Source organism: Elephas maximus, chromosome 7 (genome assembly GCF_024166365.1).
Source record: "Elephas maximus indicus isolate mEleMax1 chromosome 7, mEleMax1 primary haplotype, whole genome shotgun sequence".
Classification (NCBI taxonomy): domain Eukaryota; kingdom Metazoa; phylum Chordata; class Mammalia; order Proboscidea; family Elephantidae; genus Elephas; species Elephas maximus.
Window position 1 is genome coordinate 42,998,249 of NC_064825.1, and position 23,976 is coordinate 43,022,224.

Here is a 23,976-nt window from a genome sequence, read left to right on the forward strand (position 1 = left end):
CTGTGTGCCAGGCCTCCCTCCAGGTGCTATAGATCATGAGCGAGCAAGGCAGTTAAGGCACCCGCTCTCATGGAGCTTATGTATTGGTGGGAGGAGACAGCCAATAAGCAAATAATAATTTAATATATCTGGTGGTAAAGGTGTGTGTTGCTTGTTTATACCTTGGCTCATTCCAGCAAAAGATTTGAGACAGTAATAACATCTCCAAACCGTTGTAAGCATTTAATGACATAATATAGGCGAAGCTCTTGCCCCAGTGCCAGAGTGTAGTCATTCATTCCACAGATCTTTATGGAGCCTCTGTTCTGTGTCAGGCTTCGTTTCATCCCAGCTGGGGATGTGAGGGGAACAAAACAGATGTGACCCCTATTTAGGGGGACTACTAAATAGCAGTGCTCCGTAGCTTTTGCTCTCAGCTTCGTTGATACCGATTGCTCAGGGAGAGGATGAAACCTCTTCGTGGTGGATAGGCCGAGCAGCAGAAAGAGGCGGGATTCATAGTCGAGGCCCTGTGTGTAGTCTTCATCGGCTACTTCCGGCTGCGTGGCGGTGGAGCAAGGCCCTCACCTCACCGAGCCTAAGGTTCGTCCACCTCACACGACCATTGAGAGAACCAGCTGAAGTCCCCGATGGATGTGGGTATTTATTGCCTTTGCCTCCCGGAGCTGGAGCTCATGCCCTTTTTTTCTTCTTCTTTTTTTTTTTTTTTTTTGGTTTTCCCGGCTGCAGATCGTTCGGCCCTGAGTGCGGCGAGGACCCTGTTCGTGGATGTGGAGGAGCGCGGGCCGGAGGCCATGGACGTGAAGGAGAGGAAGCCGTACCGCTCGCTGACCCGGCGCCGCGATGCCGAGCGCCGCTACACCAGCTCGTCTGCGGACAGCGAGGAGGGCAAAGCCCCGCAGAAGTCCTACAGCTCCAGCGAGACCCTGAAGGCCTACGACCAGGATGCCCGCCTGGCCTACGGCAGCCGCGTCAAAGACATGGTGCCGCAGGAGGCAGAGGAGTTCTGCCGGCCAGGTGAGGGCCAGGCCAGGAGGGCGCGCTTGGTGCAGGCGTGTGCGCAGGTGTGCGCCTAGGCGTGGACATAGGTCAGCGAGCCGGGTGCAGGATCCGCTAAGAGTTTCTGTTACTTGTTGCCTCCAGCCTGTGTCTGGGGGGGAAAAAAAAAAAAAAGAAAACCTGCCCTGTAGTTAATTCGTAAGGAGCCCAGGAGGCACAATGATTAAGTGCTCTGCTGCTGACCTAAAGGTTGATGGTTCCAACCCACCCAGTGGCTCTACTGGAGAAAGACCTCGCAGTCTGCTGCAATGAAGATTATAGCTCTGTCACATGGGGTCACTATGAATGAGAATCAACTCCATGGCACCCAGCAACAACATTGTTAATTCACAGGTCGTTTATTTTCGCTTTCACCCTCTTTGTCTTAAGGATGTGGTTACAAGCTGCCTGGGATTGAGTTCAGAGCCACCACCCCCTCTCTTCTAAGCCTCAGCCTCCTCATCTGTTAAATGGGCATGAATAGTGCCTACTGCATTAAGTTCTTGTGAGGACTTAATGAGATGACATGTTTAAGCTGTAAGGATGGTGACACAAAATAAGTACTGAATAAACATTACTTTTGTTATTTATTCATTGATTGATTCATTCAACAAACATATCTTGAGTCCCTTCTTTGTCTCAAGCACTTGCTGATCTTGAAAGGAAGAAGCTCTCGAGATGAGTAGATCTAAAAACTTATTTGGGCACCTGCCTCCCTTTCTACATGCAGTCATCCTACCCTGAGTATCTTTCAGATTCATCCCTTCTTCTCCCAGTTCAGTCCACTGTCATCTCTCTGGGAGGGTTGCCCACAACAACCCCTGCTTCACCTAGTGCTGCCCACTGTGGGCCAGTCTCTGCACTGCAGCCTGTCTGGTGCCCTTAAACTGAACTCTCAACTATTTAAGCTGGCATACAAGAGTTTCCCCCAAGTCCCTCCCTGCCTTCCCAGACAGTTTTATTCTCTGCCTCCCCACACCCCACCCCGCATACTCCAGCCCCCTGAACGGCTCATTGTTCTTCACACCTGGTGTGATAGGTGTTTCACACTCAGGTGCTTTAATGATTTGTGCTTTTCTGCCTGGCAAGCCCTAAGCCCTCTTTGATGCCTGGTTGGTCACCACCAGTGCCTGACGACTCATGCAACCCACACTGATCCTGCCCTGCTCTCCACCCACCACCCCCTGCAAACAGGGCTAGCCAGGCACTGTGCTGTGTAATTTCTGTACACTTTGACATTGTTATTTAATCCTTACAACAGCCCCACAAGATAGATACAGTTGTGATCTCCATTTTCTAAGAGTAAACTGGAGCACAGGGAGACAATCACTTGCCTAAGATCACAAGAGGAGCTGATCATCGCCGTACCCCCACCCCAATGACCTGACAACTCACCTGTGACCTTCTCCCCAGCCAACCTCATTTTCACTCTCTCCCGAGGCCTGGATCCCCATAAAAGCTGACCCATCATCAAGGCTGCCTCTTAGGTTCAAAAATGAGGGACCTTCAGCTCTGATCCAACTTGTGGTTGAGAGCTCAGGCTCTGGCATCAGACAGAGCTGGATTTGAATTCTGGGTCATTTACCAGCCTCATTACCTATACCCTGGAATAATGGTTATACCTACCTAGTAGCAGGGTTGTCATGAGAATTAATGCGGGCTGTAAATGAAGCACTTGGCCCAATGCCTAGCATAGAGTAAGCAAGACAAACAGAAACCAGTTGCCATTCAGTCCATTCTGAATCACAGCGACCTTATGTGGCAGAGTAGAACTGCTCCATAGGGTTTTCAAGGCTGTGACCTTTCCAAAGCAGATCACCAGGCCTTTCTTCCAAGGTGCTTCTGGGTGGGTTTGAACACACCAGTCTTTCAGTTAGTAGCCAAGCACTTAATCATTTGCACCATCCAGGGACCCCTTAGCATGGAGTAGGTGTTTCATAAGTGTTCCTCTTGTTAGCTCTCCTCGAGTAGGCCCCCAACTCATGGTGACCCATGCACAACAGGATCAGACCATTGTGATCCATAGGGTTTTCACTGCCTAAATTTTTCAGAAGTAGTTCATCAGCTCTCTCTTCCTAATCTCTCTTAGTCTGGAAGCTCCACTGAAACCTGTTTAGCACCATAGAAACACACAAGCCTCCATTGACCGACATGTAGTGGGTGCACTTGAGGCACATTGACCGGGAATCGAACCTGGGAGGCCCATATGGGAGGCAAGAATGCTACCACTGAACCACCGCTACCCACTTCCGTAAAGCTACCTACTGTTAATTGTCATTTCCAGGTCTTAGTTTTCTATATTAGGAATGAGGATAAGGGACACAATGGTCTCAAAACTTTCTTCTAGCTTTGCCCTCCCTCTACTCCATAGAACTCAGTGAGCCCCACTAGCCTGGCTGGTCTGAATACTACCCCAGTACACATTTTCTTCTTTTAGGAAGGCGCGTAGGTTGCAGTTTACAAAGTGCTCTCCCTGATGGCTCAGTGGTTCAGTGCTGTGGCTGCTAACCAAAAGGTCAGCAGTTGGAATCCACCAGGTGCTCCTTGGAAACCCTACGGGGCAGTTCTACTCTGTCCTGTAGGGTCGCTATGAGTCGGAATCGACTCGACGGTAACAGGTTTCTCCCTCACATTACTTCACTGTATCCTCAAAAATCCTGTGAGGGAGCAGATCAGAGATTACCACCCCATTTTAAAGATAAGAACACTGAGGATCAGGTGACGTGCCCAGCTCAAGATTGCACAGCTAATATAGAATGAGGTCGGACATCAATCTGTGTCCTGGGCTCATCAATAAAGATACCAAAGGACACAAAGCAAACAGACCACAAGGACTTCTCACATTTGATAAGTAAATCTTCCAAACTCCCACCTCACAAAGGCCAGGCTGGCTCGCCAGGATCATGAGCTTTCAGAATCAGCCTTCATCTTGCGTTTCTCCAGCCTCAGGATGTCTCTGCTCACTCATGTTGACGCTGAGTCTGGCTGCTTAAAAGAGTATTCAGGGCAGGCCATGTGGAAATCAATGCAGCCCAGGCTGTTTATTGCAAATAAATTTGATTTTTCACTTAATGTAGCAGTCACTCTTCATAACATGTGAGCTGCCTCTCTTGAGAGAGCCCATCCAGCGGAGCCCTGATATGTGGCCTGGGAGAGGAGACAGTGCAGGTGCTCAGGACAGGGGTGGGGAGTGGAGATCTCAGGGAGGCAAACAGAGTGGCAGCCAGCGAGTGTGGTGTGCAGAGAGGGTGGGGAAGCAGATGGAGGAATTTAGGCTCCTATTTTTCTTACAGGGAAAGCAAAATAGGGCAGTACAATTTGGCACAAAGGAGTGACATTCAGAATATTTAGCATTAAGTCTGGCCCAGGCCCTGGCCCATCTGAGTGTCTACCTGGCCTTTAGAGCAGAGGCCATAGCCCCCTGTTGTTTAGTTAGATCATGGGGAGATGACGGTGGAAGGGCTGCAGGGAAGGGGCTGGAATAGGCTGGGGTGGGCACTGAGTGTGAGGACACTCAGACATCACCTATTTATCCACCAGTATGGAAATATTTCATTGAGGCCATACCAGTATGAACCACTGGAGTATCAGGCTTCAGACACATGTCTTCCCACACCTCTGCCACTTGCAGCCCTCAGCAGCTTTTATTTCAGCAGTGTCTTAATTGGTCTTTCCTTCCTGTCCTCCCTCTCCCTGTATCCATTTTCCAAAGTGCTGCCAGTGTATGTTTGTCTGTTTATGTAACTAATGTTTATTAAGCACCTGCTCTGCACCAGGTGTAGTAGGAATTGGATACAGAGATGAGTAGGATACTCAGAGAGCATAGGGTTTATTTGGTAAGAGGGACACACACACAATTATAGCAGGATGCCTTCTCTACTGCTTCCTTCCTACCTCTCTGGTAGCACCTTCTTGCTTTCCTTTGCTGACTGGTCCTATTGAGTTCCACCCCTTGGTTGCTAGACTCCTTCAATGTTCAGCAGGCATACACCTTTTCTGTCTTCTTACTCTGTTCTCCACATTCAATATCATCCAAAAAGCTGTCCTCTGAGCTCCCCACCCAGATATTGCAACTTCTGCCTCCCAGAGCAACGTTCATGGATCTCCCCACTTTCAATTTTAACCTCCAATTGGGCGTTTGGTTGTGTCTCCCCTACTTGACTATGAGCTCTGTAAAGATAAGCACCATGCCCTAGTCACTGCTGTATCCCCAGCAAAGGCCCAGGGCCAGCCTTAATTGGTTTATATGTAGGTGCTACCTAACTATAAAGGAACCCTGGTGGTGCAATGGTTAGGCACTCAGCTGCTAACTGAAAGGTTAACATTCGAACCCACCCAGCAGCTCTGCAGGAGAAAGACCTGGCAATCTGCTTCCGCAAAGATTATAGCCAAGAAAAGCCTATGGGACAGTTCTACTCTGTCACATGGGGTTGCTATGAGTTGGAATTGACTGGGCACACAATAACAACAACCTGGCTATAAGTCCATTTCCCAGATCATTGGTTTAATTGGGATATAGCCCTCTGTGCCTTAGTCCGCTCCCCCCCCTTTCTCATCCTCCCCGAAAATACTCAGGAATATAAGAAATATGGGAGAAGCAGTCCCTGAACAAAGATGATGCATGAACGTTCAGGAGTAACATCAAAGCTGTGCTTTCCCGTGAAAGTTGACATTCCCTCTGCCACTTAAATACTAATCCCTGGGTGAACTTGCCTCACCGTTGTCTTCTCCAGGCTTCAATCTTGGCCATCTCCAAGCCTTCCAGGGCCCTCAAGAGACTTAGTCATCATCGGCCCAGCTTTGGCTGTGTGCTTGCTTCTCTGGGATATTCCTGATTCCCCATCACAGCCCCACCTACTGTGAGGAAGTGGCAGGCATAGCCTGTTTCCTGTGTGCAAGGCCAACTTTTCTCTGTCAGTCATCATCTCCCTTACTTCATTCTCTGGGCTTTTCTGACCTGGCCAGGAAGGAACTTCTGGTTCCAAGGAGCTATTTGCTGCCCTGCTTGGGAGTGCTCCTTTCTGGCAAGTGCTCCCTGGATTGAAAGAGGAGACCTGAAGCCCTCAATTTAATTTAACAAACATTGAGACCCGGCTGAGTATGGGATTTTGTTCTAGGCACGGTGATTCAAGATGAGCAAAACATGGTCCCTGGCTTTGGTGAGGCTGTGTTCCAGCAGGCGAGACAGACCCGAGAACTCCGGTAGGGAGCTCAGAGGAAGAAAGGCTTCGTTCTGCACTGGGAATATGTCTTAGGGAAGAATTCACAGAGGGGCTGCCGTTTGAGTCGTGCTTTAAAAGATGTGGAGGATTTGGGCTGGTGGAGAGGGGCAGGATGAGCACCACAGTCAGAGCAGCCTGAGCAAAGGCATGGGTTCAAAGAACAACAGTAAATCCTGGGGGGAGGACCCTGGTAGGCCCAGGCCTCTGGGGGGAAGCCCTGTCTCAGCAGCCTAACCAAACTCACCTATGTTTCCTTCCAGGCACCAACTTCACACTGCATGAGCTGGGGCTGGGGGAGGTGACACCCCCTCATGGGACCCTGTACCGGACCGACATCGGCCTCCCCCACTGTGGCTACTCTATGGGGGCCAGCTCTGATGCCGACATAGAGGCTGACACCGTCCTGTCCCCTGAGCACCCTGTGCGGCTGTGGGGCCGGAGCACACGGTCAGGCCGCAGCTCCTGCCTGTCCAGCCGGGCCAACTCCAACCTCACGCTCACCGACACAGAGCACGAGAACACGGAGACCGGTGAGTGGCCCGCTTGGCCTACGCCAGGCACCCAGGTTGTGGGGCTGGGGTTTTAATTACAATATTGATTTTCTGCTCCATGCTTGGGGCTCTGGTGAACTTGGTGAAAAAATTGTTTTGTTCTTAGTGGTCCAAAGTCAGAGCCTTTTGCACAGCCAAGTGAAATACCTATCCATCAGTGACCTGCCAGAGACTGGGTCGCTGCTCCTTCCTTCAGATTAGAGACACAGCCAAGTGCTGGGTTAAGGCTTATGAGGTGCCTTTGTCAGGGGGAGGAGAGGGGACCAGGGCAGAAATAACTGTCTCCTCACAGCCTGTCGGGAGCCTGCCCAAGTCCTACTTATTCAGTCTGCAGCCTCCAGTTGCTGGGCAGCTCTGGGAAGTTGCCCTGGACACTATCCCACCCCGGTTTCCTGTGTTGATCAGAGGATGGCTTCTGAACAAAAATTCTGTTGTGTTGAAATAACTTAAAACTTGAGGTTTCACTCCAGCTTATCCGTGATGTCATCACAGATTTTGAAAGTGCTGCCTCTGGACTCCTTATTCCACTCCCATCCCTGTAGCGTCTTCTTCTGAGGCCCAAGAGATGCTGTGGGAGGAGAAAGTGACAGTGCGTTCACATGCATCCTCCTTATGGTGGAGGAAAGGGAGTCCTGGCTCAGAATTATCCTTCTTGCCCGGGACCTTGTTGGCAGATTTCTGAGGGGCTCTGCAGCTTTAGGATGGCCCTGCAGCAGCTGCTGTGGGGAATAATCTTCCTCTCTGTGGTGTTCTATGGCTGACTAGCCCTGGGCACTTTTGCTGACCCTGGGTTGGCCCTGAGAGGGTTTCTGCTGGGGTCTGGCAGTGAAGACTGAGGGAGAATGGCAGAGCCCAGAAACAGCCCCGCTGCCTACAGCGGGAGGGTCTGGGGGTGGACAGCTTCGTTTCCTGGAAGCCCAGTGAGGGGGGTCTGCTGGCACTTCCACTCAAGAGGCCTGAGGGCAATGTAGAGAGGGCAGTCTGGAATAGATGAGGAAGAGCTAAGTCGGGTACCAGTGCCCCCTTCTGGTTTCCAGCTCCAAATGCAGATGCCTGGCAATTCCTCCTTCCTCAGGGCCAGGCAGGGGACCAGGTCAAAGATGAAAGTGTGGAGAGTTAGTTACTGAAAAGGAGGCTCCAGCTAGATTATGACAGACCAAACCCCAGATGTGGGATGGAGGGGGGAGATCAGATAAGATCAGGGTAAGGAGGGAAATTTCTTCCCCTTAAAGAGCCAGGTGCAGCAGAGTTCCACATGTCCATTCCACCATGCTTCCCAGATGAGTCGGACACTTTCCCAGGCAGCCCGTGGCAGCCTGTGTCCTTGCCTAGGGGTAGGGGAGCAGCAGGTGCTGGAGGCTGGCTTGGGAGTGTCACTATCTCCTGACCCCAGCCAGCCCTGCGAGGGGGCAAAAGATCTCAGCACCTAAAGAAGTTTGCCCTCTCTGCAGTGGGGAACCATCCATACTCCTTCACCCACCTTCCCACCAAGGCCCAAGCTGAGCCAGCAGCCCCTCCTCTCCATGCCCCCTCACCATCCACTGAACCGAAGCAATGATTTGTAGGATGAGGACTGCAAATAGCATCTGATTAGGATGCAGGAAGCCTAAGTTCTGGTCCCTGTTCCATCACTGACCTGTGGCGTGGCATTGGATGGACTACATCCTTTCTCTGGACCTCAGATTCCTCATCTGTAAAATATAAAGTTTTAATGAAATAAGCATTTGCTGTATCCTGAGAGTAAAACCCCATTGCCATCAAGTTGATTCTGACTCATAGCAACCCTATAGGACAGAGTAGAACTGCCCCATAGGTTTTCCAAGGCTGTAATCTTTACGGAAGCAGACTGCCACATCTTCCTCCCACAGAGTGACTGGTGGATTTGAATCACCGATCTTTCAGTTAGCAGCTGAGTGCTTAGCCACTGTACCACCAGGACTCCTCTATCCTGAGAATAGTGATTGGGAAAAAATTCTTAGATTTGGGGTTGGAGGATGCTCTGTGGTCAAATGATGTAGGTTTACACTGGGTTAAACAAATTTAAACAGGATTCTTTACTGCAGAATTTCTGAGGCTTTAATATGCTATCATGCATGTTAATGTACTAATCAACAAGGAGGGTTATTCGTAGCATTTCCCAAAGTCTTTTGACCACAGATCTCTTTGTTCTCAGAGCATCTGATGTGACTAGTATTCTAGGAAACACTTTTAGGGAATAGCTGAGGTGAATAACCTCTAGACCCTTCTAGGTCTAAGATTCTGGATTCTAAGATGTGGGATCTTTGTAGGGATGAAAGTACACAAGAGGAAAACAACAGTAATAGTAACAACAGCAAATAGCTGTTGCTAATTATCAGAACCCAGGCACCGTGCTAAGCACTTTAATTATATGGTCTCAATCACTCCCTCACTCACTACCCCTTTGTGGTAGGTGGTATTATTATCCACATTGTGGGCAAGATAAAGAATCTGGGGCACAGACAGGTTAAAAAACCTGCCTTGGTCACACAGCTGTAAATAGTAGAGACAAGATTTGAACTCAGACCTGTGTGACTCTAAAATCTTTACTCTCACAGCCCTAGTTATTATAGTGAATTCTCTCTGCAACAAAATACCTGGATTGTTTGTCCTTTGAAGGCTTCTTGCCGTGGTAACAAATGATCATTTTTGCGTAAAGTCATCACTGAGTGAGGCGCACATCACCCATATTATTGTATATCCCCTGAGAGCTGAATTACAGCTGAATTAAGCCTCTGTTGGGTGATAATGACATATTAGAGGGGCATGAAGAGCTTCAGCCTTTGATAATGGGGATGAAGAAATGGCTACCTGCTTCCCCTGGCCATGCCACTGTGTTCCTCCAGGTTATCCATGTCCACTCCAGCCATGACACTCTAAAGCTTGTACGCAGAGAAGGCGGGCAGGCAAAGATGGTGAGCAGGTGAATCTAACAGAGAGCTCCTTGGCTCCACATCCCTCCTTGGCTTGGCCTCCCAAACCCAGACACCCCATGGGTGGCTGTGTGTATATCCATATGCTTCCAGTTGGGAAGTTACATTAAAGGCTTTGTTATACTCAGTTTTAAATAACAACAGCATTCATAGCAATGACTCGCTTTTCTTCACTGATTAGATTAAAGCACTCTTGTTCACACACATTATCTCCTCACTTTATGGCTGAGAAAACCAAGGCACAGAGGTGAAGAGTCATGTAGAGGGTCATGTGTCAAGCTTAGCTGGAGCCAGGCTCTATCACAGAGTCTTGGCTTTCCTTCTCTACCCCTCCCACTCTCCCATCATTCTCTCCTTCCCTCCTCTCCTTCTTGCCCATCTATCCTCCTCTTTTTGTGATGGATCACATCATTAGAACAGGGCTGGATTCCACTGGACCATTTAGCCAGCACAGCACAGTGTGGAGGGAAGCAAGCAACTCCACACTGAGGGCCTATTATCTGCCAAGCCTCTTTACATATGTGAATGTCTTTAATCCTCATAACAACTCCACGACATTCCCATTTCCCAGATGGGAAAAAAATGAGGCGCCAGCAAGGTCAACTGATACATCAGAGATTCTTTAGCAGTTAAGTCGGCAGAGCCTGGATTTGAACTCGGGCCTCTCTGATCCTACAGTCTGAGCCCTCTGCCCCCACCCATTTGAGTCAGCAAGTATATTGAGTTTTCAACTGAGGCCACCAAAAATGTGTGGCGAAGCTCTCAGAGACCCTTACCAGATAAACATGAAATGAAAAACGTAACCCCCGGCAACCTCCAACCACAGGAACATTGACTCGGCCTCCATGCCAGGCCTTGCATTAGTCAATAGTAATTGTCAACAGTATTGATAGCGGTGGAGACTTTTGCTGAGGTCACAGTGATACTCATGCAGCTGCCATCAATAATAACTTTTATGGGGTCCATTAAAGACAATTTCTGCCCCTGAAGGTTAATGTCAGCAGCTTTTATGTCACTGCTTAATATCCAAAATAAACACAGAATTGACTGGGTAATGTAAACACAAATCTTCTTCTTTGGGACCCGTCAGGCAGAGCCAGCCCTCAGGCTCCTTCTGCTGAGTGGGGTTGGCAGGCTGGGTTGTGGCAGTGAGGAGCTGGCATTGTTCCAGGTACACACTCGGCATTCAATACATGCTTTTGGGAAAGCAAGCGTTGTGATTTAAGCTCCATTCCCAACTACTACGTTAGGCTGACACTGTCTCTTTTGTAGGTTCAATCTGTGCCTAGTCTACGACTGTGCTGAGCTCCTTTAGTATGCCAGGCATTATTCTAGAATGCAGGAAGAGATGTAACAACTCGGTGGCCCGGTGCTATGATAGAGGTATAGCAGGCAGTATTGCTGAGTAGAAAGGATATTGGATTCAGAATCCAATGAGGAGACCTGGCCTCAAATCCTGGCTGCCCCCCGTCCCAGCTGTGTGACCCTGGTCAAGTCACTTCACATCCCTGAGCCACAGTTTCTCATTTTTAAAACAGCATCCTATCTTCTTTCCTTGAAGTGTTGCTACGAGCCTTTACCGTAGCATTTGTGAAGCATCTGGTCTGTGTTGGCTTTTAATTCATGCTAGCTATTATTATTAATGTTTTAAAGAGCAGTCACTGGGTTTGCCCTGAGGGTACAAAGGCTCGTTCCTCCATTCCACTCATAGTATGCACTTGGGCTTGAAGGTGGAGTAGGATTTCACTGAGCAGAAGGGATCTGAGAGAGGCATTCCCAGCGGAGGGAACTGCATGAGCCAAGGCTTGGAGGCATGAAGAGGCCTGGTGGGTCTGCGGAATAGTGAGAATTTACTCGGTGCTTTAATCCCAGAGGCAAATTGGGAAATTCACTTAGGGAAAAAAAAAAAAAAAAAAGGTGGAAACAGAATCACATTTACCCCAAAATTATCAAGCAGCCTAGGTGTCAAAAGGGAAATGATTGGTTAAGCTAGTTAGACAGTCAGATTGCTTATTCGGAGTCAGTAGATGAGGTGAGTATCTCCTAAGCACTGCGAGAGGGGAGCTCATTACCAGTCTAACTCAGTTCATCCTCTGCCCTCCCCAACCCCATACCCGTGAGACGTGGTTTCGAAAATCTGTAAGAAAACCCAGCATTAATTCCCCAAGTGGTCAGAGTACTGCAGCTGCATTGTGCACAGACTCCCATCTTCTAGAGGACAGGAAGCTGGGCAAGAAATAGAATCCCACATTTGACTAGTCTTCTGCTTTGGGAGCCAACCCACATTTCCTCCCTGGAATGCAGAGGTGCTTGATGTTTTCAGAGAGTTAAGAGTCTTGTACTGGACAGTTATCCATGTAATGAGGGCTGTAAGCCCCTGAGTTCCAAAGAGGGTTGGGAACAGCCTGGTGGATTCAGAACATCTGACGATCTGTGAGCTAGGTGGGACCTTAAAGACAACAAACGATTGATTCTTAACCTTTCCTCATTTTCTACCCAAGGAAACTGAGGCTCTCAGGAAAAAAAAAAAAAAAAAAAAAACACCTATTCCTATTGAGTCAGTTCCGACTTATAGTGACCCTATAGGACAGAGCAGAACTGCCCTACAGGCTTTCCAAGGAGTGCCTGGTGGATTCGAATTGCTGACCTTTTGGTTAGCAGCCATAACACTTAACCACTGTGCCACTAGGGCTCCAAGGTTCATTGGGCGATTTACCCAGTGTTGTTTTTTTTGTACAGCGAGTAAGTAGAAGAGCCAGGGTTCGAATCCAGATCTGCCTCACTCCAGTGCCCATTCTCTCTCTCGACTACTGCACTCTACAGTTTGTCTTATTTTATAGAAACGTGTTTTGGTTTGCTCAATGCATGAAATATATGAGGTCTGAGAGGTGATTCTAGCTGTATCCAAAATATAGCCTTCTTTGTCAATGCTGGATGTGTCCAGCAAAGAACCTGACTCCATAGCCTGTTACAGTTAATAAGGACTAGAAATCATACCAGATCACTCTCAAAATAAATTGTGACATGCTAGAGAAAAGACATTTAAAATAGAGATGATAGAGTTTTAAGAGAAAAGTTCCAACCGGGGGGTAGCTGAAAAGGTTTCGTGGAAGAAGTGCTGGTACCCTGGGCTTCGAGGGACTAAAAGAAAAAAAAAAAAAAAAAAAAGATGCTTATAGGTAAAGAGAGAGAAGAAAGGGCATCGTGTGTAAATAAACTCATGGAAATGGAAGAATAGACGTGTCCCGAGAGGCTAGAACTAGGAGTGTGGGAGGCAGTGTATGCTAGGGGCTAAGGTTGGAGAGTTAGGGGATTTTCTTGTTTAGCCACTGTTTGTTGAGTACCTACTATGTGCTAGGTACTGTTTTAGGTATTGGGGTTGCACTTGCAGCAATGATTAAAACAGACAAAACTGCCAGCTACCACGGAGATTACATCCCAGTAGGGAGACTGGTGATCGACAATGAATGTTTCAAAATGGTAAGTACTATGGAAAGGGGGATAGGGAGTCTGACAGTAGGGGGTTGCAGCTTTAAGTATGGTGATCAGAAAAGGCTTCACTGAGAAGATGACATTTGAGCAAAGACTCGTTGTAGTAGGCAAGAGAACAAGTTATGAGGATATCTAGGAGAAGAGCCATGGGGAAGGGAGAACAGCAGGTGCAAAGGCCTTGAAGCAGAAGCATACCTGGCTTGTTTGAAAAGCAGCAGAGTGGGCAATTTGGCTAGAGTAGGGGAGGAGGGCAAAGAGGTGACATGGATAGGGGCATGTGTCGGCCATTGCATGGGGAGCCACGGCTAATGCTTGAATGGAATCATCCAGGAAGCAGTGTTGAGACTAGGCTCTAGAGAGCAAAGGTCAAAGTCAGAGGCTACTGCAGTAATGCAGGAGAGAGATGATGGGGCTTGGATCGGGGAAGCCGTGGAAGTGGTAAGAGTGATATCAATGCCCAGTGAAGGGAACAGAACTGACTCTTCCTGTCTCCACCACAGGATCTTGTTAGCATTGAGAAAGACCTCAATACTCTTAGGTTCTGCTACCAAAATAGAGTCCCATGTACTCTAAGGGGAGGGGACTCACATCCAGTCTCCTCCTGGCCTCACAGCTACTTTGGCCCAGTTGCAGGTCCTTTAGCCACTGGCCTTGTCCTGCACCACATCTCAGACTCTACATCAGAAGGAAGCTCAAGTTCTCTCTCTCATAGTTCATGAGCCACATCCCTTGTTCCTTCCTCATACTATGCTCCATCCTACTGCTGGCCTTCTTGGTTTCTGACCTTGCTTCCAGACCCCACTCCCATCCTTGCCTTACCTCCAAATGAGACTCTTGGCACTGTCTTTTTTGTTATAATCTTGACTTTCCTTTGGCCCTGATTCCATTCCTTCCTCCTGTTTATTGTGTGCTGTCGAGTCAATTCTGACTCATAGCAACTCTATATGACAGAATAGAACTGCCCCGTAGGGTTTTCTAGGCTGTAACCTTTACAGGAGCAAATGTCAGGTCTTTTCTGCCACGAAGCCACTGGATGGGTTCAAAACACCAACCTTTCGATTAGCAGCAGAGCACTTAACCATTGTGCCATCAGGGCTTCTTCTGTGTGGTTGCCCTAAGCTGCCTTGGCGAAGTAGCCTTCCAGTTTGACCTGCCCTGGGACCTCCCTCTCCTTAGTACCACCTCTACTGGAATTGCCTATGTTCTGGGATCCAATATCTGACAGCTGCAAACATTGTGGTTCTTATAAGTTCCTGATAAGAGGACTTTAAGAACTTCTGGCCCAATTTAAATGTACCCCAAATCCAGTTCCCACTGACAAGCTCTGTTGCTCTCCCCTGTGGGCAGCACATGCTGATATTGACAGCACCCTGCTTCTGAACTGGGAAAGGAAAAAAAAGAGAGAGGAAGATTCAAAGTTGTGCTAAATTAAGATTGAGTGCATTGTGGAAACTAGGTTAAGACCCGCTGTGTGTGCAGAGAGGTGTAGCAAACAAGAGTTTTGCTTTTAATTTAAGCCAGCATGGCTTTCAACTCCAGTGGAAGCAACAATGTGCAGAATGGCATACTTCTTACCAACAGATGTCTGAGAGGCATTTTTTCCCCATCAGTAAGCTCAGCTTTGTCCAGGGAGCAGGGTTCCTGTGCCTGTTTCAACTTCATCTAACTCAGAATGACTTCAGGGAAGAAAGGCAGCAAGCAATGGTGGGAAAAGAGCTTCCCGCCCACAGGAACCTAGTCCCAGTACCAGGGTGTGTGGAGTTCTGGAAGGAATCTAGTTTCAATTTTAGGCTCTGTCACCAATCTCAGTGTGACCTTGGGTAAGTCACTTCTCCTCTCTGGGCATTAGTTTCCCCACCAGCCAAATAGGGTCACTGGAATCTCAGGTATCGAGATAATGGACAGAAAATGAGCTGGAGTCACACTTGGAATCCCAGCTCAGCCACTTAGGAATTGGATGATTTTGTGCAAATAACTGAATCTCATTGAGTTTCGGTTTCTTCATCCGCAAAATGGGAATGAAAGATACCTACCTTTTAAGGTTGCATCGAGAATGCAAACTGATTATATGTGTGAAAGACATGTGTTTCCCAAACCGTGGATCATAACTGACTATGAAATAAGTTCCATGGATTAGCACCGTCATTTAAAATAATAGTAGTAGATAGAATAGAGAGGAGCAAAATAGAGTGCGTAGAATATAGTAAAGTAAGTATTGTTTTGTGAAATTTTTGTTTCATTTACAATTTACTCACAGCACATGTACTACAGTATCCTGTAAAATGTATTTCTTATTATGGAGTGTAGTAAAAAGAAAGTTTGAAAGATGTTCCCTGGCAGTTCTCTTTCTTCAAGGACCCCTCCATACAGAGATTTCATGATACAGGTGTCAGTACTGCTATAAGTGCTTCTCTCCCCCTTCCTCCTTCCTTTCCCCCACCCCCTCCCTTTTTCTCTTCCTTCTGGGGAGTTCATATGGGTTTGCACATGAAGCCTATTACTTGTGAACTCTACCTGTCATTAATTACAAAAATAACGCTTGCTATTTATCATGCATTTATAATGAACCAGGTTGTGTGCCTGCATTGTTTTATCCAACTCTCATAATCAGCCTATTAGGAAGGGTTTGTTATCCCCATTTTATAGATGATGAAATTCATCCAGGAATCATGAAGCTATACCTAACTCAGGGCTATCTAAATCAGAAACCACGCTCTTACCCTTGGCCATATTGCCTCATGGAGACAGGAATGAAAAGTATTTGAGTAAATGACTGCCAATACTTTTGTGGGTTAAAAAGGTAGTAATATTCTTGATCATCTTTCCTCAAAAAACAACAACAGTAACTCACATTTATAAGCACAAACTTGAGCCAGACTGTCTGGGTTTGAGTTCCAGCTCTGTTGCTTATTAGCTGTTACCTTGTGTTAAAAAAAAGTGTTACATAGGGCAAATTTCTTAATCTATGACTCAACTTCCTCACCTGTAAGATGGGGATAATTCTAGTATCTACTTCAGAGAGTGGTTGTAAGGATCAAATGAGTTAAGAGGGTTAATGTGCTTAGAATAGTGTCTGGCAGGTAGCAAGTGCTACATAAGTATTTGCTATTATTATCAGTTGCAAAGGACTTCATGATTTACAAAGTGTTTTCGCTCTTTGCTTAATATTTACAACAACTTTTGGGGTAGATACTAGGGTCATTACCACATGGAACTACTTTGATGTTGCACAGCTGGAAAGTGCTGGAGGACCATCCAACTCTACACACATACACTCCTGTTCATAACCATGTCTGGTGGCTGGTCAGCCTACTCTTTCCACCAAAGATGATTCCTCAGGGACCAGTGTGAAAAGGCTCCAGCAAGCCTGATTTTCCGTGGGCCACTTTCTCCCATCTGCTCTGTGAGGAGGAACTCAGCATGAGTTACCTGTTCTGAAAGAAACGTCCCTTCAGATAAACAGCCAAAGCCTTTATGTTTCCAACACTGAAGAAGAAATTTCTTTCCGTCACCATTCAGCAGCCTGGCTCCTAAATGAGTTTTCTGTAGTTAGCTTTGTAGTATTCTAACTACAAAACAAATTGCTTTCCTGAAATGCTCCTTCAAGAAGGAAATAAGTGGGGGAAGAAACTAGGTTCAAAGACTGCTGCAAACAAAGGAAAATTGTTTGCCGTTTCAGCTGCTTATAAGGATGGAAAAGGGGAGAGAAGGAGTCCTCACGGGTGTGAAGATTGAAAGTGGGCTGTGAAAATGCAAAGGAAGACTCTTCAATAGGAACCAAATGGGCTAAGTCAGAAGTTAGCACATTAGAAGGGAGGCATCGCCAAGCATCTTTCCAGCCCTGGAGCCTCACCTGATAATAGACTGAGGGAAACCACTTAACCCAAAGGATTTACCCTTCTTTCTAACTGCATTCACAGCTGTCAATAATTTATTGCCACAACACCAAATTTAGTAGTGCTAAAAGGTGGATTTTATTTGGAAAAAAAATACTCTGTCATTTTTTTTCCCCCCCCCAACTGGATTTAAAAAACTTCAACAGTCTGCTATGGCAGCCTGGCCATTGTTACTCACATTTGTTGTTGCTGTTAGTAGCGGTCAAGTCAGCTCCACCTCATGGCAATTTTATGTATAACAGAACAGAAGGAAGTGTTGCCGGGTCCTCTGCCATCTCCATGATCTTTGGTATACTTGAGCCCCCTTTTGAGGGTATTCTGTCAGTCCATTTCATTGACTGTTTCCCTTGTTTTCACTGACTCACATTTAGGAAGTACTTAATAGCTCATAAGGACCCCTGGTGGTGCAGTAGTTAAAGCACTCAGCTGGTAATCAAAAGGTCGGTGGTTCAAAACCACCAATGGCAGTCTGTTTCCCTAAAGATTTATGGCCTTGGAAACCCTGTGGGACAGTTCTGTCCTGTCCTATACAATTGCTATGAGTCAGAATTGACTCGAAGGCAGTGGGTTTGGTTTGGTAATGGCTCACAAAACCCTTTAATGCCTAACATTTCATAAATTATCACATCATTTCTCTGTTCCAGCGTATCTGAGTCCATATCCTGACTTTGAACCCTAACAACGTACCTTGGGACTTGGAGCCTGTGTTGGAGGTCCCCAAGGTTCAATTAATCACTAGAAGGACTCACAGAACTCAACATAAAGTCATACTCGTGACTAAGATTTATTACAGCAAAAGGCTACAAAGAAAAAAATCCACAAAGGGAAAAGGCGCATGGGACGTAGTCCAGGGGAAACCAAGAGCAAGCTTCCAAGAGTCCTCTCCCAGTGGAATTACAGACCATGTGCTGATTCCTCCAACAACAAGTTGTGACAACACATGCAAAGGGTTGTGTACCAGGAAAGTTCAGTAGAGATTCAGTGTCCAAGGCTGGTCACATAGGCAGCCTTGACTAGCACATACCAAAATTCCAGAATTTCAAAAGGAAAGCAGCTGCGTAACCATAGACCATATTGTTTCTACAAACACTTTCAGCACAGTAAGCCATGCTTATCATTTGGGGAAAGTTTTATATCAGTGTAGGGAACTGTTTACCAGCCAAGTTCCCAGATGCCAGCCCAAGGCCATCCTTGCAAGCAGGCCTCTCTAAGGATAGAAGTTTTGGGCCTGCTATGTTAACTCTTCTGTACAGAGTCTCTTTGGACTGCCCTCCTGTTTAGCTAGTGAATGAGCCTAGCAGACCCCAGCATATACTTCTCAGTTCTTTCTCTACTCATTGACCTTCAGGCAGCAACTCTTATAAAGTGATTAAAAACTTTACCTGTGAGAAACTGCCCGTTAAAGAAAGCTCACTGCTAGTGTTGGTAAAGAAAGTAAAAAGAAAAGGAAATCATGGATCTTAGGGAAAGAAAGGTTTAAAGGAATCTCGCAGTAGGATAATACTACTTGTTCTATAGTGGTATTGATAAATTAGGGGTAGAGAGAGGGGAATGGAGAACTGTGAAGCTAAATGGCTGAACTAGTGCTGTTTTCTTACATTTATCCATTTAGCAGTATGTTCCAGGCAGTGTTCTGGGGCTGGATGGTTGTGACTGGGTGTCTTAATAAATCTTACCCTAGAAGGCAGGAAGAATGAAATGAGGCTAAAGTTGTAATGGGTGAAGTACTCACTCATATTGGGCAGGATAGGGGGATGTTTGATTATTTCCATGGTTTGGACAATGTTCTTACTTTTGTCTGTGTTTAGACATGATTACAGAGTGATCTTGTTTCTGTTCTGATCCATCACTGTCACCGAGTGGCCTTGTCTGAAGGTGATATTCCGTGAACTTGTGCCAGGCCAACTCTTGGCTAAAGGGCCTGCTTTTCTCTTGTCCCAAACCAGAAGGCAAAGGAATAGACCAATTATGCCAGGCATGACAACTTGCTTCAAGGGCCTTCGCTGACATGTACCCGTGATAAATCTCACTGTCCAGGGACAATAATACTAAAAATTACTACTTATTGTATACTTACTATAGGCCAGGTGCCATGAGTCTTTTTAAATATATAATCTCATTTCATCCTCTTCATAACTCTGCAAGGTTGGAATTTTATTGTTTTTGCAGATAAGGAAATGGAGGCTCAACAGATTAAGTACCTTATATCAAGGCCTCCCAGCTAAGAGGTGGTAGAGGCTGAATTCAAACACAGATCTGCCTGACTCCAAAGCCTGAGCATTTCCACTGCCCCAGGCCTCTCTGGTGAGTAAGTGCATAGGTGCACTGAGAGACAGTTTGCCAGGCTGTTTACTGAGACTAGGATTAATCCAAGGAACATGACAGCTCTGAGATAAATCTGAACTGTGTTCATAGGGAATTTCTAGGGCCACAAAAATATTACGCCCCACAGAAGCCCAGGCCCTGGCAGAGTGTGGCAGCTCCTGGGAGCGGTTGTCATATTGTTAGGAAAGTGAACCAATCCCAGTATTTCTGGGGGGTTGGGGGGAAGGGTTGATCTGTTTTGATTCCTGTATAGTTGGCTAACTAATATGAAAAAGAGCTGCCCATTATTGATTAGCTTTGTATTCCACCATGACGATGTCTTAATGAAACTCAATATCTATAGTCAAAAGCTAGGTGAAACGTTTTAAGTAGGAGTGGTGGTTTACCTTGCCATCCCCTTCAGACATTCATCATTGTTTGTTGGGTTGGGGCTGGGGATAAAAACTCAAAGAACTTTTTAGATTTGTCCCCTTGATCAGAGGCATTATTTTTCTTTCAGTGGTCCATTTCATATTTATCTAAAAGCCTTTTCAAAGGTCTATGTAGATCTAGGCAACGCTACGTTTTATTTGGCTATCACAGTATAATCAGTATTTGGAATAGAAGATTCGATAAATATATATAGATTAGAATGGATTCTCACTGCATCCCTTTGAATGCTCAGGCCCATGTTTCAGAATACTGGACTGAGTCCAGAAAGAGAAAACAGGAAAGTGGAACTAATATTTGTGGTTGTTAGTTGCCATAGATCAGCTCTGATTTGTGGTGACCTATGTATTTTTTTTTTCTTTTATGTATAACAGAAAGAAATGTTGCCTGATCATGCACCATCTTCATGACCATTGCTTTGTTTGAGCCTATCCTTGGGGCTATTGTGTCAGTCCGTCTCATTTAGAGCTTCCCTCATTTTTGTTGGCCTTCCACTTTACCAAATATGATGTCCTTTTCTAGTGATTGGTCTCTCCTGATGATATGTCCAAAGCAAGTGAGTTGAAGTCTCACCATTTAGAGTTTCCCTCATTTTTGTTGGCCCTCTCCCAAACATGATGGCCTTCTCTAGCAATCGGTCTTTTCTGATGAAGTGTCCAGAGTAAGCAAGTTGAAGTCTCGCCATTCTTGCTTCTGTGCTTCAAAGGAATGTTCTAGTTGTATTTCCTCTAAGACTGATTTGTTAGTTCTTTTGGCAGTCCATGATGTAGTCAATATCCTGAGCCAACCTCACAATTCAAATGAATCAGATTTTTTTCTATCTTCTCCTTTCATTATCCAACTTTCACAAACATATGAGGCAATTAAAAAGACCGTGGCTTGAGTTAGATACACCTTAGCCACCAAAGTGACATCTTATCTTTTTAAAACTTTAAAGAAGTCTTTTGTAGCAGATTTGCCCAGTGCAATAAGTCATTTGACTTCTTGACTGCTGCTTTCATGGAGATTGATTGTTGTTCGAGTAACTTTTTGTTAGGTGCCAGAAGGTCCCTGGGTTGTGCAAACAGTTTGTACTTGTCTACTAACGTACAGGTTGACAGTTCAAACCCACTAGTGCTGCCACAGCAGAAAGGCCTAACGATCTGCTTCCATAAGAATTACAGTCAAGAAAACCCTATGGAGCAGTTCTACTCCATGACTCAACAGCAGTGGGTTTGGTTTTTCAGTGTATTAGGTGCCAGGCACTGTCCCAGTCACTTGAACCCACCACCACTCAGGAACCTGGCTCCAAAGTGTGTTTGCAGCTTTTCAGTGTCCTAAGAACTAAAAAAAAATTTTTTTTTTTTTTAAGAACTAGAAATAGAAGAAAGTGGGTCATCTGGATGATCCAGCAGTTGTGACACACCTAGGGCTTCAGTGTGGTTTGTTGCTGGTTTGATCCCCTGCTGAGAATTTCGGTTTCCACCCCCAGATATACTGAATCAGAATCTACATTTTAACAATGTGAAATGTAGATGTATACATAAGAATTCTGATTCTGATTTAGTATATATGGGGTAAAAATTAAAATTCTCAGCAGAGGATCAAACTGGAACAAACTGGTTCAAAGCCCTGGACTCACCATGCTGGGCTACAGATGCCGGGCTGCAGCTTTAACTTCCCCCCTGTTACGGATTGGATTGTGTCCCCCAGAAATTTCATATCAACTTGTCTAGGCCATGATTCCCAGTATTGTGTAGTTACCCAACATTTTGTGATCAGATGTGATTATCCTATGTGTTGTAAATCCTAACCTCCATGATGTTAATGCAGCAGGATTAGAGGCAGAACTCAATCTACAGGATTAAGATGTATTTTAAGTCAATCTTTTTTGAGATATAAAAGAGAGAATTGAACAGAGAGAAGAGGGACCTCGTGCCACGGAGAAAGAAGCGCCAGGAGCAGAGTGTGTCTTTTGGACCCAAGGCCCCTGCACTGAGAAGCTCTTAGACCAGGGGAAGATTGATGACAAGGACCTTTGCCCAGAGCCAAGAGAAAGAGAAAGCCTTTCCCTGGAGCTAAAAACAAAACAAAACCTACTGCCATCGAGTCGATTCCAACTCATGGCAACCCTATAGGACAGAGTAGAACTGCCCTATAGGGTTTCCAAGGAGCGCCTGGTGGATTCAAACTGCTGACCTTTTGGTTAGCAGCCATAGCTCTTAATCACTATGCCACCTGGGTTTCTTCCCTAGAGCTAGCACCCTGAATTTGGACTTCAAGCCTCCCAAACTGTGAGAGGATAAATTTCTGTTATAGCTGCACCAGATAACTAAGGGACTCTCTGTGGCCCTCATCACCCAGCTGAATGAGCTAGGTCAAGGCAGCAGATCTTAGACATGCATGTGTTCATGTGATTGTGAGTGGGAAGTACAATTGTACTAGACGGTGTATGAATATGAGTGTATGGCAATATTAGTGCAATTCATAAGTATAGGAATAAATGTGTGACAGTGTATGGGGAGCCTGTGAACATGCATGTATGGGTTTGACTATACCTGAGGGTATGTTTGTGTGTGTCAGTGCATGAGTGAAGGGGCGGGTAGGGATTTCCGCCAAATACCTGTTGTATTTTAGAATCAGGCAGCAGGCAAAGGTAAAATCTTTCCTCCCATCAAGATGGGGAAGAAAGGCTTTGGGGGCCTTTTCTTACTTTATGGAAAGAAAAAAAAATGCATCATCCAGTTAGTGGTTGTTAATTAGGAATGGGTCCCAGGGAAGCTGCTTCTGCTGCAGTGCCAATAAATCACTCATTAACTGTCCATGGCTGGCTGCCTCCCAGTCAGGCTCCTCTGCAGCTGGAGCCTCATTGGCTTCTCGGCCAGGGGCCCTCCCACTATAGACCTGTCAGTATTGGGGTGGGGGGGACTCACCAAGTCCCCTTCCTCCTAAAAGTATCACCAGTCTGCAGGAGACAGGAGAAGAAAGGGCTGAGCCCCTATCGATTCTTAGACTTTAGTCCAAGTTTCTTTGCATCAAGCCCCTCCCAGCCTCTACCCCTTGTGACCTGGGCCAGCCTCCTCTTTCACCACCTGCCTCAGTTCAGGTTCCAACTCCACGTAAAGCTCTCAGATCACAACCTCTTTCACAGCTTTGCAGGTGCCTCATACAGCTGTTACTGCTCATCTGTCTACCTGTGTCTCGCACAGAGGTGAGCATGCAGTGGGGACCCAGGAAATAAAATTCCTGCTTGGCAAGCTCCTGCCAACTTTATCACCCAAGTAATACCCGCCAGCAATGGGTTGTTGTTTGTTTTGTATGTGTGTGTTTGTATTTTTTAATTGAAGTAAAATTCACGTAACATAAAATTAACCATTTTAAAGCACACAGTGGCATTTGGTGCATTTGCAGGGTTGTGCAACCACCACGTCTATTTCCAAAACATTTCCATCACCCCAGAAGAAAAGCCCATACCTGTGAAGCAGTCACTCTCACTCCCCAATTCCCCTGCAACCACCTGGCAACCACCAATCTGCTTTCTGTTTCTATGGACTTACCTATTCTGAATATATCACATAAACGGAATCATACAGTAAGTGATGTTTTGTGGCTTGCTTCTTTCACTTAGCATAATGTTTCTGAGGTTCGTCCACATTGTTGTATGTATCAGTACTATATTACTTTTTACTACTGAGTAATATTCCATTGTGTGTATATACTGTATACACACTCCTCACTTATCGACATGGTTACGTTCCAAAGACCAGGTCATTATGTGAAAATTGACATGAGGCAAAAATGGAGGATTTTTTTTCTGTTTTCAGACCATCCATTTGTCCAATGTTTTATTTAGAAAATATAATCATAGAAATAATATCAGCTAAAATTTACTGATGTGCTCATCACCGTGATGAGTCTAGTTATGGATTATTCCTCTTCAGAGAAGGAGGGTTGGAGACGACAAAGCTGGATAAAGCCAGGCTGTGTGACTGAAGGGCCTAAGGATTAACCACTTCACCTTCCTCCTGTGCTGGGTCAGAGCTTCCCTTTGTGAGCAGCCTCCAGGGCCCCACTCCCTCCCTTACAAGCCCTG

The 23,976-nt window shown here is 46.1% G+C and overlaps 1 protein-coding gene across 2 annotated transcripts in view; it reads left to right on the top strand.

Annotated features, from left to right (window-relative positions):
• TENM4 (teneurin transmembrane protein 4) overlaps positions 1–23,976 on the top strand; it is an 887,828-nt gene that overhangs the window by 416,664 nt on the left and 447,188 nt on the right. For both annotated transcript variants that reach the window (XM_049889686.1, XM_049889688.1), the window contains exons 7-8: positions 730–1,017; positions 6,521–6,790. In XM_049889686.1, coding sequence (XP_049745643.1) covers positions 730–1,017; positions 6,521–6,790 — 558 coding nt within the window. The remainder of the gene's footprint in view (positions 1–729; positions 1,018–6,520; positions 6,791–23,976) is intronic.